This window comes from Bombina bombina, chromosome 5 (assembly GCF_027579735.1).
Source record: "Bombina bombina isolate aBomBom1 chromosome 5, aBomBom1.pri, whole genome shotgun sequence".
Taxonomy (NCBI): Eukaryota; Metazoa; Chordata; class Amphibia; order Anura; family Bombinatoridae; genus Bombina; species Bombina bombina.
The window spans coordinates 422,806,511-422,820,788 of NC_069503.1; the positions used below are offsets into that span (position 1 = coordinate 422,806,511).

General features: G+C 36.9%; 1 protein-coding gene across 1 annotated transcript in view; it reads right to left on the reverse strand.

The window, feature by feature from the left end:
• TCAIM (T cell activation inhibitor, mitochondrial) overlaps nucleotides 1–14,278 on the reverse strand; it is a 131,364-nt gene that overhangs the window by 95,558 nt on the left and 21,528 nt on the right. Inside the window, exons 2-4 of the mRNA XM_053714262.1 lie at nucleotides 4,444–4,517; nucleotides 3,673–3,808; nucleotides 3,368–3,518 (exon numbers count right to left, since the gene is read on the reverse strand). Of these exons, the coding sequence (XP_053570237.1) occupies nucleotides 3,368–3,518; nucleotides 3,673–3,808; nucleotides 4,444–4,472 (316 nt within the window). The 5' untranslated portion in view covers nucleotides 4,473–4,517. The remainder of the gene's footprint in view (nucleotides 1–3,367; nucleotides 3,519–3,672; nucleotides 3,809–4,443; nucleotides 4,518–14,278) is intronic.

Sequence of the window (14,278 nt, forward strand, 5' to 3'; positions counted from 1 at the left end):
CTGGTGGAAGCCATGCTCCTGGTTTCCTTTGCTGTGGCAAATAAGGGTCAGATGTAAATAAATGTGTGTTTTGATCTAAGCAATCACTGTGTAGAATGTAATTGCAAGACTTTTGTGTAGTCTTGTACTAAATTAACTTACCAGTCAGGTGTGAAAATGTTCTAAATACATTAACACCTTCTTTGCTACAATTGTTTTTAAATGGTCATCACCACTTCTATGTAGCTTATCAGTGTGATTTGTTATTGAAGTATACACAGCTAGTCACTATAATTTTGTTTTGCAGCACTCATTATAAAGATGTTCATTTTGTAGAGGACAGCAAGGGACAAATATAAATGAGCTTCTACGGTGATCAAACAATGACTGTGTAGAATGTAACAGGATGGGCGTTGTGAAGTATGGCATTTGTATTTCCAATTCTTTTGGGAATTGTAAAACCCACAATTTTCTTAGTTATAGGGAAAGGGGGCAAAATAGGACGTTTTTACTTTTTTGTTTTACATCACATAATCAAACAATTTATCTTATAAAGTGTTTCATGTCCCTTTAAGACAAATGTGGGACTCCAGCCTTTCTTGAGTGAGTGGAATATAAGTTGAACATTAAAGGGACAGTGTACTGTAAAATTGTTTTCCCTTAATGTGTTTCCAGTGGCTTGTTATACCAGCTGCTGAGTTTTAGATGTATGGGAAATTGCTCCCTTATATACAGTATATTTTGTATATGAAATAGTTGTTTCTGCAAATTGAAACCACAACCCAATGAAATGGGCTGAGCTATCCTTGTAGGGTTACCAGGCCTAAATAGCTTAGCTAATTATTTACACAGTCTTCCTTATCTTATTTCTGACTTTTTCGTCAAACACCAATACATAGAGAGAACCATGGGAATTTGGAAATGCGGGGGTAGAAAATAAGTGGGTGAGTCAGATTCAAAGAGAGAGGGCACAAGAGAAGAACAGCAGTGAGTGGAAAGACCAAAAGGTAAGGTAGTTATGAAGGAATGAAGCAACATAGAAATGGAAAGTTAGAAAGCATGAAAGTAAAAATAATACACATTTAGCTTAGCTTTAGTGAATTTAGTTTCAGAAGCCCAAGGACTGAAACAAAAGCCAGTGCAGAGAAGAAAGGTAGCCAAGTGTCGTCACATTGAAACTGATGCTACTTGATAACATGGCTGTCACAGTAAAGTAAACTCATATCCTCATCAAAGTATTATTTTTATCTTTATATGCAATGTGCCAACATACTGTGCAGCGCTATACATGGAGTAAAATAAATAAAGACAGGGACGGCAGACTGAGGCAGAAGGTTTACAAAGCCCTGCTTCATACACAGCTTATAATCTAAGTACTTTTACTATAATTTTTTGGTGAAACAGATCAAATTGATGGTGCATATTCAAGTAAAAAGAGAGAAGTTTATAAATAAAAACGCACAAAACAAATTCTAATTATAAAAAAATTTCTGTGTACATATCAAATACATTTTGCACACATATTTAAAGGGGTATGAAACCCAAAAATGATCGTATGTGATTCCAACAGTCCGGAACAGGAGTCCATTGCTCACGGAGAGGCTGGTTGAATGGGCTGTGTGTGCAGCCAACCCATGTGATTAACAGTTCCTTAGCGCAAGTCTATTGGAGAAGGAGAGCAATGCTTTTCCCTTGAGTGGGCAGTTTGGAGCTGAACATGGAGGAGGTGAGCAAGGTGTCAAATTACTTTCTGGGATCAGAGTTGGTTGTCTTTTGGCAGGAACGCTACATATCACATTTGCAGTATTGCTGTAATTATACCACTTAATCGATGAGCCTGACCCACACTACGATTAGACTAATTTCTAATTGACTGTTTGTCGTTTGAGCTCAGCTCATTGCCTTGGTTTACATTTATCTTTTTTGATTCAGACAAAGCATATCATTTTAAAATAAAAGTTTCCAATTTATTATCACATTTTCTTCGTTTCCATGGTATTCTTTGTTGAAGAAATACTTAGGTAGGTGTCCGTAGCACTACAAGGCAGGAAATAGTGCTGCCATTCTTGCAAATGGATAACATTACTGAAAAACAACTGCCATCTAGGGCTCTTGCAAATGAATAACATTACTGAAAAACAACTGCCATCAAGTGCTCTTGCAAATGGATAACATTACTGAAAAACAAGCTGCCATCTAGGGCTCTTGCAAATGAATAACATTACTGAAAAACAACTGCCATCAAGTGCTCTTGCAAATGGATAACATTACTGAAAAACAGCTGCCATCTAGGGCTCTTGCAAATGGATAACATTACTGAAAAACAGCTGCCATCTAGGGCTCTTGCAAATGGATAACATTACTGAAAAAAAGCTGCCATCTAGTGCTCTTGCAAATGGATAACATTACTGAAAAACAAGCTGCCATCTAGGGCTCTTGCAAATGAATAACATTACTGAAAAACAACTGCCATCAAGTGCTCTTGCAAATGGATAACATTACTGAAAAACAGCTGCCATCTAGGGCTCTTGCAAATGGATAACATTACTGAAAAACAGCTGCCATCTAGGGCTCTTGCAAATGGATAACATTACTGAAAAAAAGCTGCCATCTAGTGCTCTTGCAAATGGATAACATTACTGAAAAACAAGCTGCCATCTAGGGCTCTTGCAAATGAATAACATTACTGAAAAACAGCTGCCATCAAGTGCTCTTGCAAATGAATAACATTACTGAAAAACAGCTGCCATCTAGGGCTCTTGCAAATGAATAACATTACTGAAAAACAGCTGCCATCAAGTGCTCTTGCAAATGAATAACATTACTGAAAAACAACTGCCATCTAGGGCTCTTGCAAATGAATAACATTACTGAAAAACAGCTGCCATCAAGTGCTCTTGCAAATGAATAACATTACTGAAAAACAACTGCCATCTAGTGCTCTTGCAAATGGATAACATTACTGAAAAACAGCTGCCATCTAGTGCTCTTGCAAATGGATAACATTACTGAAAAACAAGCTGCCATCTAGGGCTCTTGCAAATGAATAACATTACTGAAAAACAGCTGCCATCAAGTGCTCTTGCAAATGAATAACATTACTGAAAAACAACTGCCATCTAGGGCTCTTGCAAATGAATAACATTACTGAAAAACAACTGCCATCTAGGGCTCTTGCAAATGGATAACATTACTGAAAAACAGCTGCCATCAAGTGCTCCAGACACATGAACGCTCCTGAGCTTATTTCCCTGCTTTTTAACAAAAGATACTAACAATTAGAAAGCTAATTAAAGCTGCATGCATTTTTAAGTTTCATGCCCCTTTAAATAAAAAAAAATATTCTTTGAGAGCTACAGGATTGCTGCTAATTACAAACAATATTCACCTTGTGGTGTTGTAGCATCTTTAACATCTACAGCATTTTGCACTGTTTGTCGTACATAAAAAGTGAGTTGGGCGGGTTTATGTGGCCTGCCCGGCTTCTGAAGATTTTCTAAGTATCCATTTAATCTCTTGAGGGAATTTTCATTCACTTCCTAAAATAAATAAAGAAATAATGAGCTACAAAAAGAGAAACAAACAAACTATTCATTCCAAATCTTTGTCATCCATGGAAGAAGCAGCAAATCAGTACGGCAGACTGAAGAAATGTGGCATTGAATATCTAACTACAAAGAGAAAAACACTTACCCTTTCCCTTGGATATTGCCCAAAGAAGTCCGGATGTACAGCAAAATAGAAAGGTCTCAGGGCATTGACAGCATCAGCACCCGATAAGGTCCTGGCTTGAAAGAGATGCTTCTGAAGCACCTTCCACAAGCCTAATCTAAAAGAGGGGAAGGTGTACAGTGTATAATACAGAGCATATATGTGCACATGCTTACATCTGCCTCAACTTTTTATGCAAAAATGCTTCTCATGTAGATGTCTAGGTTGAAACTTTTTATAAGCGCAATACATTTTTCATTCATAAGATCTTTACAGGAGCATAAATCTCAGCAACATGGCTATAATGATGCATAAGATCTCACTGGCTTCTATAAATCACTGTTATAGAGACACCAGTGTACCTCAGTACCTCTCTGTGCTATGTTGTTAGAACTTTGCAATAACACTCCAAATATATATGTGTGTGTGTGTGTGTATTTATATATATATGTGTGTGTGTGTGTGTGTGTGTATATATATATATATATGTGTGTGTGTATTTATATATATGCGTGTGTGTGTGTGTGTATTTATATATATGTGTGTATAGTGCTTAGATACATGCTTATTGTTATATATACTGTATATATATATATATATATATATATATATATATATATATATATACACAATTTGAATATGAATGCCAAATATGAATTTGTCTTAGTAGAACTGTGCTAAGAACTTGGCAAAAAACACAAACACAAAATGTAAAAGTACAACATAAAAGTTTGAAAAAAAAATAATTCTCACCTTTTTGTGGAATGGCAGCAACCAAACATAACTGTTTTGCTGTGAGGTGCAGCATGCAACAATTGAATGAATGCCTAAAAAAAAAAAGTTAAAGGGATAGTAAACCCCAAAAATGTTATGGTTTAAAAATATAGATAATCCCATTATTTACCATTCCCCAGTTTTGCATAACCAACACTGTTATATAAATATACTTTTTACCTCTGTAATTACCTTGTATCTAAGCCTCTGCAGACTGCCTCCTTATGTCAGATATTTTGACAGACTTGCATTACAGAAAATTAGTACTGACTCAAATAACCACATGCATGAGCACAATGTTATCTATATGAAACACATGATTTAACGCCCTCTAGCTGTGAAAAATAGTCAAATGCATTCAAATTAGAGGCGGCCTTCAAGGGCTTAGAAATTAGCATATGAGCCTACCTAGTATCAAAGATGACAAATCAGTGGAGCGCTACAAACAAGCAGCTATATGAGAGATCAATAATACTCAGAGTTAATACTCTAAAAAAACTTATATACCCAAAAAATCTTATGTATAATATATATATTTAATAATGATCAACAAAAAATGTTAAATGAAAACCACCGGTGGTATAAAATGTATAAAAATAATAAAAAATATGTTAAAATTTGTAAGGAATGGCCCTATAAAAATCAAAAAAGCGATGGCTGTCCGAGGATATAACCCTCTATGTTCAAAATAGGCAGTTCATAGCAGGTGGTTTACAACAATTTCTGTTAGCAAATGGATTGATCCCATGTATTTAGCATATAAAGAGGGGCAAGGTAAAAGTTCTGCTGTTATTGGATGTAATATATGTTTGTACACTCGGCTTCAATACTTTACATTACTGATATCTGCTTGGTCCGTGGCTCACTCTTTCCCCAGAATCCGAAATCCTTATTGATTTCTCCGCTTCTATGTTTGCGTGACTCAGCTTCCCCTTAGATCCGGCGTCCGGTGTATCACCTTTCAAGACTCTACCGTTCTTTACTGTGGGTTGCTTTTCCAGATCCTAGTTCCGGGTCACGTGTTCAGGTCACAGGGATTTAGATGAACAAATAGAAGAAGCGGATTACCGGGTTGTTGAAAGAAGGTCTTTGGGGGCCCATTTATCAAAGGGCTTGCGGACCTGATCCGACAGTGCGGATCAGGGTCCGCAAGACCTCGCTAAATGCGGAGAGCCAATACGCTCTCCGCATTTAACATTGCACCAGCAGCTCACAAGAGCTGCTGGTGCAACGCCGCCCCCTGCTGACTCGCGGCCAATTGGCCGCCAGCAGGGAGCTGTCAATCAACCTGATCGTATTCGATCGGGTTGATTTCCGGCGATTCCTGTCCGCCTGCTCAGAGCAGGCGGACAGGGTTATGGAGCAGCGGTCTTTAGACCGCTGCTTCATAAGTTGTGTTTCTGGCGAGTCTGAAGACTCGCCAGAAACACGGCCCTTCAAGCTCCGTACGGAGCTTGATAAATGGGCCTGTTTGAGTGAAGTGTAATAAGTGTACAAAGTATCCAGCATGAATGTATTAAATGCTTGTTGCATTAAACTCATCAGAGTGCTCTGATCTTGGAGTTAGAAACAGCTTGTCATCATCATCTACGCGTTTCAGCCTTTTTCAAGATGGAACTTTTCTTACCCATACTCCCCTATTTATCCGTCAATTCCTTAATTGAAGATCTTCCTTTGATTCTTTCTTAAAGGTGTAGCCATTTATTATAGCCATACTTTGAAAGTTTTTCTTGGGGCCAATGTGTTTGTATATTAAAAACAACTTGTTCAAAACATTTTTAACAAAACAAATCTATTACTATTCATGAGAGGTAGAGGGATTAAAAACAATTTATTATTGAAATATTAATACAGATAAAAGTGTGGGTTGAATATTCACAATAAAAGCTTTTTGAAAGTGAAAATAAAATGAAATAAGTGTGCAGAAGATATGTTAATACTATACACTCCCTTAATAAAATCATTACTCAAAATGTGATAGTGAATTTAAGTGTTTTATAAATACATTCATAATGATATATACCCCTAAAATATATATATTTATTGTACATAAATATCACACACAATATGGATTAGATGTATACATGTGTGTATATATATATATATATATATATATAATATATATACACACTGTATACATATAATATATATATACACACATACATACATACATACAGAATACATACATACACACACATATATTTAATTGAATATAGTATTCTTTTTAATTTTGTGGTAACTAGTGCTAGTGTTTCAAATTATAATGTTTCCCTCTTTAGTCAATCCATAATGGAATTCAAATCCTAACTCAACTGTAAATGTGTATATGTATGAAGTATGTGTATATATATATATATATATATATATATATATATATATATACACACATACATATACATATATATAATACACACATATACATATGCTTAAAAATTTAAAGTGACTAGTGCTAGTCCTCAAATTTTAGTGTTCCCTTCATATATCATTCCATAATGGAATTCAAGTCTAACTCAACATTAAAGGACCATCAAGATGGGTAGATTTGCATAATTAACAAATGCAAGATACCAAGACAACGCAATAGCACTTAGTCTGAACTTCAAGTGAGTAGTAGATTTTTTTTTTTGGACAATTTTTAAAAGTTATGTCTATTTTCCACTCCCCTGTACCATGTGACAGCATCAGCCAATCACAAATGCATACACGCGTATTCTTGCACATGCTCAGTAGGAGCTGTTGACTCAAAAAGTTTAAATATAAAAAGACTGTGCATATTTTTTTAATGGAAGTAAATTGGAAAGTTGTTTAAAACTGCATGCCTATCTGAATAAAGAAAGTTTAATTTTGACTTGAGTTTCCATTAAGTCCTCTTGGGTCTAAACTTTTAAATAGGAAAATAAGTTCTGCTTCTGCCCTTAACAATTTTTTTATTTATGTCTCCCCCCTTTACCCTACCTAGTATTAGCCTTCAACTAGAATAACAAGAGAACAAAGCAAATTTGATGATAAAAGTAAATTAGAAAGTTTAAAATGACATGCCCTATCTGAATCATGAAAGTTTAATTTGGACTGCAGGGGAGTGCAGAATTATTAGGCAAGTTGTATTTTTGAGGATTAATTTATTATTGAACAACAACCATGTTCTCAATGAACCCAAAAAACTAATTAATATCAAAGCTGAATATTTTGGAAGTAGTTTTTAGTTTGTTTTTAGTTTTAGCTATTTTAGGGGGATAGTCTGTGTGTGCAGGTGACTATTTACTGTGCATAATTATTAGGCAACTTAACAAAAAACAAATATATACCCATTTCAATTATTTATTTTTACCAGTGAAACCAATATAACATCTCACATTCACAAATATACATTTCGTCATTCATAAAACAAAACAAAAACAAATCAGTGACCAATATAGCCACCTTTCTTTGCAAGGACACTCAAAAGCCTGCCCATCCATGGATTCTGTCAGTGTTTGATCTGTTCACCATCAACATTGCGTGCAGCAGCAACCACACCTCCCAGACACTGTTCAGAGAGTGTACTGTTTTCCCTGCCTTGTAAATCTCACATTTGATGATGGACCACAGGTTCTCAATGGGGTTCAGATCAGGGTTAACAAGGAGGCCCATAAAAACCCACTCACAGAGCCAGTGAGTTTTTGATCACTAATGAGCAGCAGAAGCTGTGATCATTAAAGCTGTTGTTTTGATACAACTTTGCCAAGAGGATACTTGTGTAACAGAGAAGCAGTGTGTATACAGAGCTGCAAGGAAATATATAGGTGTGAGCATGACTTGCATTGCTCCGGGAAACAGATATGCGCAACTGCTATTGCATAACCTGGCTGTGAGTATTCTGTCAACATATGAAGTTACTGCTTGCTGAGAAAGACATTTTCAGCTCCTAACGCCAAGCTAGGTTTACGTTGTATGCTCATTATTAAACACTGGTATATAATGCTGCTAGATCATTGGAGCAAATTATCCTAAGGAAATTTAACATCAGCCGGGTAAGCCCCCCAAATCAAAATGTTAAAGCAAACTTCATTCAGTTGGTTAGATCAGGTTAGATATATTGTTGTTTTTGTTAGATCTAGCTTACTAAATGCAGTATTACCATTTATTTGGAGGTGGGATAACTGGTCATCAGTCCCTCCTTAACAAAAAATTGGTCAAAGTTATATAATATAAAAGATATTTGTTAGATCAGGTATGATCAGTCAGTTTCGTTAGATCTAACTAGAGATATATTAGGTATTTATACCAAATAAAAATTTCAGACAAAAAAATAATTCAGGTGAATAGATTTTGGTTAGATCAAGAATTATTATGTTAGCTCTAGCAAGCAAAAGCTGGTATTAAGGGACATGTAACCAACACCTGAACGAGGCGACTTCTGGCTGGAGGCGGAGCGAACAGGTAGCAGTAGGTAGCTGCCGCTGCTCCGGATCTCAACGTTTGAGATACTTTTCTTCTACCAGCCTCACCGCAATTTTCCTTGACCCTGCCGAGTGTGTTTGGCTTGGATATCTGATCTTCGGATCAAGCAGTGGAAGTCTCACTTACAGCATAAATGTGCTTGGTGGTTGAAGCACTCCACCTATATTCCTGCTATTCTTAAAACTGCTCTTTTTTTCCAAACGCTTCATAGCTCCTACAAAGGTTTTGCTTGTTAATGCACCCCTAAAATCAACTTGGTCTGTTTAAAGGACAGAAAGCCCTGCAGGCGTGTGGTCGGAAACCACTGTTGAATTAAGAGCAGTAACAGTAGCAGCTTCTGAAAGCTAAAGTTAATAAATATAGCGGATCTCTATCCACTATTGGATCTGTGAAGCCATAGTGATTTCTTCCTAGGAGTAGATAGCCTGGTTATCAACATTGGAGTAAAGTACTATGTGGAAGGACGGGCAAATTCTGCAGCCCTTCGTAAATAATTCCATCACCAGTGTGGAGAAACCGTAGTGATTCTTCTCTAAGAGTGGATAGCCTGGATATCGACGTTGGATTAAAGTATTCTGCGGAGGGATGGGCTAATCTCGCGGCTCTCTGCCTAAACTATCTGGCTCAATAAGAAATGAATGGGCCCCTAAGCATCTACCGCATTTGTGTGGCGCTTCCTTCCGTTCACTTACCTTATTTTCTTGGTGGATCACTCGGTTGATGCTTGGCGTGGAGGCCTGGGTTTCATCCTTGGTTGTCCCCTGCCTGCTAAGGGGTTCGGATACACTGATTGCTTACCAGGAGATAACACATTGTGGGTGCTATTGGTCTCTGGTATTTTCTTGGCGATCTGCTTAGGCGGGTCTGCTCCCGGGTGTTGAGGTGCGGATCTTGAGGTTGTTCCTTTGCCGAGTGTGGGGACCTGCTGCTTTGATTGGCCACTAAGAGGTGTCGTCCTATGGGCGCTGCTGGTTGAAGTAAAGACTTGGTGCTGACCATTTGGAGGGCTATTACCCAAATGAAAGGTTCCCGCTGTAGCCTAGTACGCCTAGTGAGAAAAAGGCTAAGATTACTTGCGCGCTGCCCGGCCGCATTGCCGCTGCGTCTGATTTTTTTAACCATACTTCAGGGCGGCAAATTGCAAACAGGCTAGTAAACTCTCCTAAGCCGCCGCATTTCTAGTTATATTGAACTTTGAACTGTGCCAGTGGGCTATCTTTGCCTTCCAGTATATACTACGTGCTTCCAGATTCTTGATATCCCCCAGATTTAGAACTGGGAATTTAGATATTGCTTGATCCAGGAGCATTAAAAAACACATGGTCTCTTATGGTTGCAAGAACACCTTACTGTATATATGTTTTGGAATAGTTTGATTCCATTGGTTATATTGACAACCTGTTGTTTGTTTTTTGATATGTATGGCTACAGTATTGGGCCCCAGGTTAAGGCTATACAGAAAATTTAAGTTTCTGGGCATATACTGTTCTATATATCTGCTTCACTGCTGAAACTATAATTGTGAGAATATAGTCTGGTCTTCCGATGCATTGGATTCAATATAATCTCTTGTGTTTCTGCTTAGTTAGATCCTTTCCTGATGTGATACAAAGTTGCTAGTCAGGCATACTTTCTTATAGTCTGATCAACTATTGGTTACAAAAGAGTCTTTGTTTTCGTTAACTTTTTTTTTTTTATATTCTTTTCACACACTGCTAGATATTTTGTTTCACATTCACACACATTTATACACAGTCACTGTGCTACCGCAACTAGACTGTGCACAATTACTTGTTCTAAGTAAAGGACAGAGAAGGAGGAGCACACTAGTATATTTTGGGTCCCCTTTTTTTTTTAATCAGCCATAACTCTTATTAAGACTAAGACGCTATAGGGCCATAGAATACCCCTTCTAAATATTTGACTAACTTCACTGGGTTTGCCTCAAGTTTTTGAGGTTTTTCTTTGTTATTTGTTTGCAATCGCACTGTTTCAGAGTTTCTTTTTTTTATATATTATTAGCACTCTTCACATTAGTTTAAATTACAACAGCGTCTAACAACGCCTTATATAACTCTCACTGCACTATTAGTTTTAGGTCCATGGATAGATTCATTACACTAAACAAAGGCTCTTCTCCTAACATGCCTCCTAAACAAAGAGATAGGAAAGGGATTAAAACTCTGACCCAGCTGCAGACATCTCACAAGATAAAGGGATGGTTAACTCTACCTCAAATGATAAGTCAGAATTTGCTGCTGAAGTTGTCAAAATGATAGCTCCTCAGCTAGACACAATTAAACAGGAAATCAAGAAAGAAATATCTAGCTTGACTATAGAAGTCAGACAGTTCTCATCAAGGCTCGAGGAGGTGGAGACTAGAGTGTCTGATTTAGAGGACAGATGCAATTTACAATACTTCAGACAAAAATTTAGGATCTTGAGGACCGTTCGAGACGCGATAACCTGAAAGTCATTGGTCTCCCAGAAACTGTAGAATTTCAAGATTTAATGGCCTTTGTCTCTGTCACTCTACCTCAGACACTTTTGATCCCGCCTCCAACAATCCCCTTTCAAATAGAAAGAGTACATAGGATACGGTATTATAAAGGGAATACTGATAATGTCAAGCCAAGACCAATTATTTTCAAATTCGTGAATTGCCAAGACAAAATGTTATATCTTAAATATTACAGGAAATGTAATCCTTTTGTAATTGGCACTCATAAAATTCTTATCTTCTGTTCTCTTTACCATCCTATATTAATTAACCTACGCGGCATATTCTATTTATAGCTATGTTTTCATATATAGTTAAACAACTTGCATGGACCATGCAAAATTGATATGGAGTTCTGATTACTAATTTGCTTACCATACACAAAATATCACCTCCCCCCCCCCACTATAATAAACCTCCTATACCAGGAGGGTTAAATACGCGGTTTGTCTCGCGTTTACCGCACCCTAATTCCCTTCTTATAAGCATAGCTTGTAGAACATCATAACATTGACCCTATCCCACGCTACCCTCCAAGCTCAACAATATTGTTTATCACTTTTTTTTATATATATTATTATGAGCTGCACGTTAACTTTTGAAAAGTGAGGTTCTAACCCTAATTCATACGGCAACATTTATGCTGTTCTAATGCTTTTTGTCTTTTATTGTTAAGATATTATTGCAATGTAACAGCTGACAATCTGTTATTTCTCACATTGTATGTACATGATTATATTGTTTGAAAACCTCAATAAAAATATTTTAAAATAAAATTCTTATCTTCCAAGATTTTTCAGCAGAAACATTAACTAAAAGAAGGGAGATGTCTCTTTTTTATGGTAAACTTATGAAGGCCAATTACAATATTAGATTGATCTATCCAGCTAAGCTGGTAGTGATAAGAGAAGGAATCTCTCATACTCTCAATGTCTCAGAAGCTGAATTGTTTTGTAAAGAGGTTGGCTTACCCTAACCAATAAGTATTTGTTATAATTGATAACATTTTTGGTGCTAATGCTAGGATATGGAGTGGAGTTTTTTTTCTCTCTCCTCATTCCCCCTCTCTCTCCCCCCCCCCCCCTTCGCATTTTTTTTTTTAACAGTCTTGGTCAATGGCAGTAAACCTTAATCTAATATCATGGAATGTGGGTGGCATAAGCTCTCCAATCAAAAGAAAGTCCATAATTAAGCAACTGGGTAAGTCTAAACCTGATATTGTTTTTTTACAGGAAATACATCTAAAGGCTGTAGAAATACCCAAACTCAAAACTAAATGGGTTGGAGAGGTTATTGCCGCCCCACATGATTCAAGAAAAAAAGGGGTAGCAATCCTTTTGAATAAAGATTTAGAATATAAAATTGAGGCTACTGAATTGGATCCTGAAGGACAGTTTCAAATCATAGAAATAGCTCTTAATAAATCTCGTTTTATTTTATGTAATGTTTATGGCACAAATAATGTCGATAGGGAATTTTTGAATAATTTAACATTTAAACTACATAAATACATAGGACAAAATCTTATAGTAGTGGGAGATTTTAATTTAATAGCAGAACCAACCCTAGATAGGCTAAACAAAAAAGTGCCAATTAATAGGGATAGAAAAATCCCTATCTACGATCATATACCTGTATGTCTAAAGGTCATCAGTCTCTATCTAGGGTTGACCTTTTTCTAAATTCAGAATCCCTAGTAGGTCTGAATTGGGAAGCTTGAATTAATGATATCTTAATTTAGGACCACGCCCCTATATCATTAAATCTTAATACTCGTTTACTATATCCACCTAATAATAATATTTATTTCCCTAAACATTTAGCTAACTATATCAAATTTCAAAATTGGTTAAGAAGCAGATGGGGGCAATACTATAAACATAATTACGCGTATTTAGAGAAAACGGAGGTGTCCTGGGAAGCAGCCAAGGCTGTCCTGAGGGGCAAGATTAAATCTTATATTTGCCAACTTAAAAAAGGAAATTTATGCTTACCTGATAAATTGATTTCTTCTACGATACGACAAGTCCACAGATTTCCTCCTTACTTGTGGGATATTAACCTCCTGCTAACAGGAAGTGGCAAAGAGCACCACAGCAGAGCTGTATATATAGCTCCTCCCTTCCTTTCACCCCCAGTCATTCGACCGAAGGTTTAGGAAGAGAAAGGAAAAGCTAAAAGGTGCAGAGGTGACTGAAGTTGTAAAAATAAAATATAATCTGTCTTAAAATGACAGGGAGGGCCGTGGACTTGTCGTATCGTAGAAGAAATCAATTTATCAGGTAAGCATACAAGATACAACAAGTCCACGGATTTCATCCTTAGTTGTGGGATACAATACCAAAGCTACAGGACACGGATGAAAGGGAGGGACAAGACAGAGACCTAAACGGAAGGCACCACTGCTTGAAGAACTTTTCTCCCAAAAACTGCCTCAGAAGAAGAAAAAGTATCAAATTTGTAAAATTTGGAAAAAGTATGAAGGGACGACCAAGTCGCAGCCTTACAAATCTGTTCAACAGATGCATCATTTTTAAAGGCCCATGTGGAAGCCACAGCCCTAGTAGAATGAGCCGTAATTCTTTCAGGAGGATGCTGTCCAGCAGTCTCATATGCCAGGCGGATTATACTCCTCAGCCAAAAAGAAAGAGAGGTAGCCGTTGCTTTCTGACCCCTACGCTTTTCAGAATAAACAATGAATAATGAAGATGATTGACGGAAATCCTTGGTTGCCTGTAAGTAAAACTTCAAGGCACGGACCACGTCCAGATTATGTAACAGACGCTCCTTATTAGAAGAAGGATTAGGACATAAGGAAGGAACAACAATTTCCTGATTAATATTCTTATTTGAAACAACCTTAGGAAGAAATCC